At 58.1% G+C, this 4211-nt stretch overlaps 1 protein-coding gene across 5 annotated transcripts in view; it reads left to right on the top strand.

Moving 5' to 3' along the window:
• The first annotated feature begins 478 nt into the window (after nucleotides 1-478).
• Nucleotides 479-4211, top strand: part of SYT17 (synaptotagmin 17) — a 59352-nt gene continuing 55619 nt past the window's right edge. For 3 of the 5 annotated variants that reach the window (XM_006910916.3, XM_025046119.1, XM_025046120.1), the window contains exon 1: nucleotides 738-904. In XM_006910916.3, coding sequence (XP_006910978.1) covers nucleotides 890-904 — 15 coding nt within the window. In that variant the 5' untranslated portion in view covers nucleotides 738-889. Of the gene's footprint in view, nucleotides 905-4211 lie in introns of all 5 variants that reach the window. The other 2 variants (XM_015588571.2, XM_015588570.2) reach the window with 2 other exon arrangements.

Raw genomic sequence — 4211 nt, 5'->3', positions numbered from 1 at the left:
CCTGCAGCGGGCAGAGGCGCGCACGACTCCGGGCGCGACGCTGGGTGGCGCTGCCGGTCCGCCCCGCGCCAGACCTGTTGCGCCCAGGGCGCAACTCCGGCAGGTTTAGGGTAGAGGGGCGCTCCGCTCTCTCGGTGCGTCCCCTGCGCCCCGGGCCGCAGCACCTTCCTTGGGGCGCCCTATGCGCCCCCTTAACTTCAGGCTCCCATGCATTTGGCCTCCGCGTTCCTCACTGCCGCAGTTCTAGGCGCGTCGGGTGGGGTGGGAATAAAGTTTTTCCTAGCTGGTCTGGGAGAGGGCCGGATGGGGAGGACCCTCCCAGCTCCAGACTCCACGGCGGGCTAGACTGTAGCCCCTTGACTCGCGGCCACCCCGGGGGCTCTCCTCTCTGTAGGTGCCAGCCCCCGCGCCGCCGGATGGGCCGACCCGTGCACCGCCCCCTGCCACCCGCTTCCCCATCCCTGTCCCCTCCCCCGCCTCTGGCGCGCACCGGCCCCCGCGTCTTCGGCCCCGCCTGCGCTGGGGTCGCTGCAGTCCCTGCGGCTGCCCCCGGCTCCCTCCTCAGGCGTCCCGGCCTCATTCCAGCCTGGGGTGCGCCTCGGGGGGAGCGCGGGACGGCGAGGGAAGCGGAGACGGGGGCCCTGGGCACCCCAGCTCTCCCAGTCGGGGAGGCGGCCCGCACTCCGGGAGCCGGAACGCAGGGAAAGGCAAGGACGGGGCGGCCGGCGGAGGGGCGGGCGCCGCTCATCATCCACGCCAGTCACGTCTGGGGCCACCCGGCTGCCTTCTCTTCCTTTTCCCCCTTTGCTTTCTCCCCCTTTCCCGTTGGAGAGGGCAAAGTGGCTGTGGCGGCGCCATGCCCGGGCCGGAGTGAGTCGCGCGGGCGAAAATGGCGTACATCCAGGTAGGGCTGAGGCTGGGGGCCAGGTCCGCGGTGTTGGGGGTGGCGCGCCCCCTTCGACCGTGAGCGCGCGGAAGGGCGGGCTCGCGGCTGGGCTCCCACAAACTTGCCTCGAGAAAAAGGGTGCTCGGGCGCAGGCAACCTGTGCGCCCCAAGGAGAAGAGGCTGGGGACCCCACACCCCGGAATGACGGGACCCCTGCGGACTCCGCACGCGCGCCCTCAACTCGGGGAAGGAATGGGGGGTGGTGCGGACTTTTCTCCCCAGTACCCCTTCCCCCTCCCTCTGCACCCCACCCTAGGGGAGGGGCCGCGGGGAGGGCGGCCCGGGGCGCCAGCCGCCTGGCCCGCCAGCTGCCGTTGCCGTGGTGACGGCTCCGGCTAATTGGCCGGCGGAGCCAGCCTGAGACAGCTGTTCCGGCCAGGAGGGACAAGGACGTCTTCTTTCCCGGGCACTGGGTGCTGAGGGGTGGGGGACGTACCAGGGGCGTGGCGCTGGGTGGCAGTGGGGCAGCCGATCCCTTCAGGCCGTTGCACTGGGATTGGGAGTTGCGGACCCCCATCATCTGGGAGAAACTGCCCCGAGAATCCTTGGGCCGAAATAATTTCCAAGCATATTTTTTGGGAGGGTGGTGGGGCTGCTTGACTCAGCGTCCTTTCCCCTTAATACACGGCTGGAAGTGGGGCCAGGTCAACGTCAAGGTCACGCTGTCAGACCCGTTGAGTTGCTTGTTTCTGGGACCGGGTCTTCAGAGCCCTGCAGAAAAGCCCAGTCTCCCACATCCGGCGTGCATCTGGCCTCCCTTCTCATCCACTCGGCCACAGTTGGGGGGCTGCTGGTCCCCTAGTTCCCCTCGGCTCACACATCCCCTCATTTTGCCCTCAGACTTTTCCAGTCTGCTGGGAACTCTGCTCTGTCGCCTGGCGTGGCCTCCTCCTTTCTCTCCCGGCTTAGATTAGCTCCACCGGCTTCCGTTTCATGACATCCCTAGGTCATCTTTTCAAGTTCAATGAAGGTCATATTTACTGTACACCCACTGTGTGCCGGATGGCCTTGGGACTAGTCAACAGGCAGATGCCTGTATGACCACCTACTGTGTGTGTGCACCAGGCGTACAGCTGTGAAAACAGCAGGGTCCCTGCCCCTCGGAATGCACAATCTAGTGAGACATTAGAACATTAGAACAGGCTCTTCCAGTTCTTAATGACCACCTTCGGCACAGAGAAAGTAAGTCACTTTCCCAAGGCCACACAGCTGCTCAGGGGACGGTGGTGAAGTCTTAAAGTGGGGATGGCAGCGATCAGGGGGGATTTGATAAGCATAGAGTATGAAGATGGCCTGGCGATGCAGACCTAACTTCCAGAACGAGATGTTAAACTTTTTCTGCAAAGGGCCAGATAGTAAACATTTTTTTCTTCTAAGGCCGCAGGGTCTGTCATGACCATTCAGCTCTGACCGTGATGCTGAACAGCCACAGACAATAGTAAATGAATGGCTACGTTCCAATAAAACTTTATTTGTGGACACCGAAATTTGAATTTCATATACTTTGCATGAATTAAGAAGCATTAATCTTCTTTTGACCATTTTTCGACCATTTAACAATGTACAGAACATTCTTCGCGGGAGCGCTGTACAAAAACGGGCTGCAGGCTGGACATGCCAAGCCCTGTTCTAGAATGTCTGGATTCTGCTGGACTCTGTTCTCACGCCGGAACCCAGTAGACCCAGTGTGAGGAAAGACCCAAAGCATACCTCAGTGGCGGAGCATCTTCCCCTACCTCTTCCTTCACCTCTCGTTTGCTCTTTGCTCCTTGCCACTCATCCTGCACCCGGGCCTTGAGAAGGCTGGATGGTTGTTCCTTAGCTGGGGCCCTGAGGTGGCTTTGTCATCACGATTTTATACATGGTCCTCTTTTGATCGCCCCACAGCAAGGAAATACTTCCCTAAATGAAGAGAACGGCACGGATCGTTGTGAAAAAGCATCACTTTATCCTAGGCATTTTAAAGTACCTGCTCGTGTATGCCCCATGAGGGCATAGCTTTCTGTTGCTTTGTTCACTGCCGAATTGGTCAGGACAGTCCCTGGCGCCTAGTAGGTTACAACTGGTGTTGACAAGCCACCTTGTTTTCATAAGCCGCAGAAAGGTGCTTTGCAGCTGGGTAGCACACAAACATTTTCATAGTCAGTGTGCTAGCTTAGCCCTTCCACTAAAGGAAAGAGGTAACTGAGGCTCAGGGTGGCACCTGACTCGCCCACGTCGTAGGATTGGCCGACGGCGAGGCCCGGACTAGCGGTTCTGAACCTCCAGTTCTTGTTCAGGTTCGAGTTTCGCTTTTGGAAGAGTCTGTGGTTAGTGCCCGAGACTTTGTCCCCCGAGCTGTAGTCATCTCATTGCCATGTCAAGGGCTCTGAATTCCAGCTCCGTGCCACCTGTACTGTTATCTGCCTAATATTTGTTTTCTAAAAACGGGCTTGCTTTTTATACGGGGGAAAAAATGGGGAGAAAAAAAACCGCACGATGAGAATAATGCCACCTTAGATTCTAGCTGGAAAGGGATCTCTCCAAGGCTCTGAGCTGGGGTCTTCTTTCTGTTTAAAAAAGAAAGGGTGGGAGGAGATTTGCAAGTGTTAGAAAGACGTTGACGTACGACGGTACCAAATCGAATCTTTCTCCTCCTTGTAAGAGAATCGAAAAAGAAAATAGCTTTCTGCCTGTTGATTCTGAGTTCTGAGTTCGAGTCCAGGCTCCTCCTAACCTTCCTGGTTTACTTGGCCGATCTGGAAAGCCATCAAGACTCTTCTCTGGAAGGGGGAGAGGGAGCCTGTGCCTTGGGAACCTGTGAGAAGATGGGGTGGGGCCAAAGGAGGGAGGAGGCCCCTCCTTCCCAGAGAACCAGATGATGGCTGCCTTTTCTGGTGGCTCCCTCAATTTGTGGGTGGTCATATGAAGCTCCCCACCGTCACCATTGGAGCAGAGTTGGAAGGTAGGGCCTCTAGGAGGGCGGGGGGAGCCCAGTCCCATCCCGCCCGCATGTTAGCGAATCCTGTCCTTCTGGGGTTGGCTTCATGGCTATTTCTGTATGGGAAGGTTTGCTCTTCTGAAGTGTGGCTGCGTTGGGTAGCATGACTAGCTACCCCGCTCTGATTCATAACAGCAGACGGTGCAAATCAAACCGAAATGCTAAAGTTTCCCGTTTATTCGGTGTTGGTTAGCCAGGAGGCTACCAGCAGCCCGGAAAATAGCAACACCTTGTTAGGAAGTCAGCTCCCTTCCCAGGATGGTAAGTGAAAAGATCCAGGGCCTT

The sequence above is a fragment of the Pteropus alecto genome, unplaced genomic scaffold (genome assembly GCF_000325575.1).
Source record: "Pteropus alecto unplaced genomic scaffold, ASM32557v1 scaffold34, whole genome shotgun sequence".
Taxonomy (NCBI): domain Eukaryota; kingdom Metazoa; phylum Chordata; class Mammalia; order Chiroptera; family Pteropodidae; genus Pteropus; species Pteropus alecto.
Note: the sequence above shows the minus strand (reverse complement) of the source record. Positions and strands in the feature narration are given on the sequence as shown.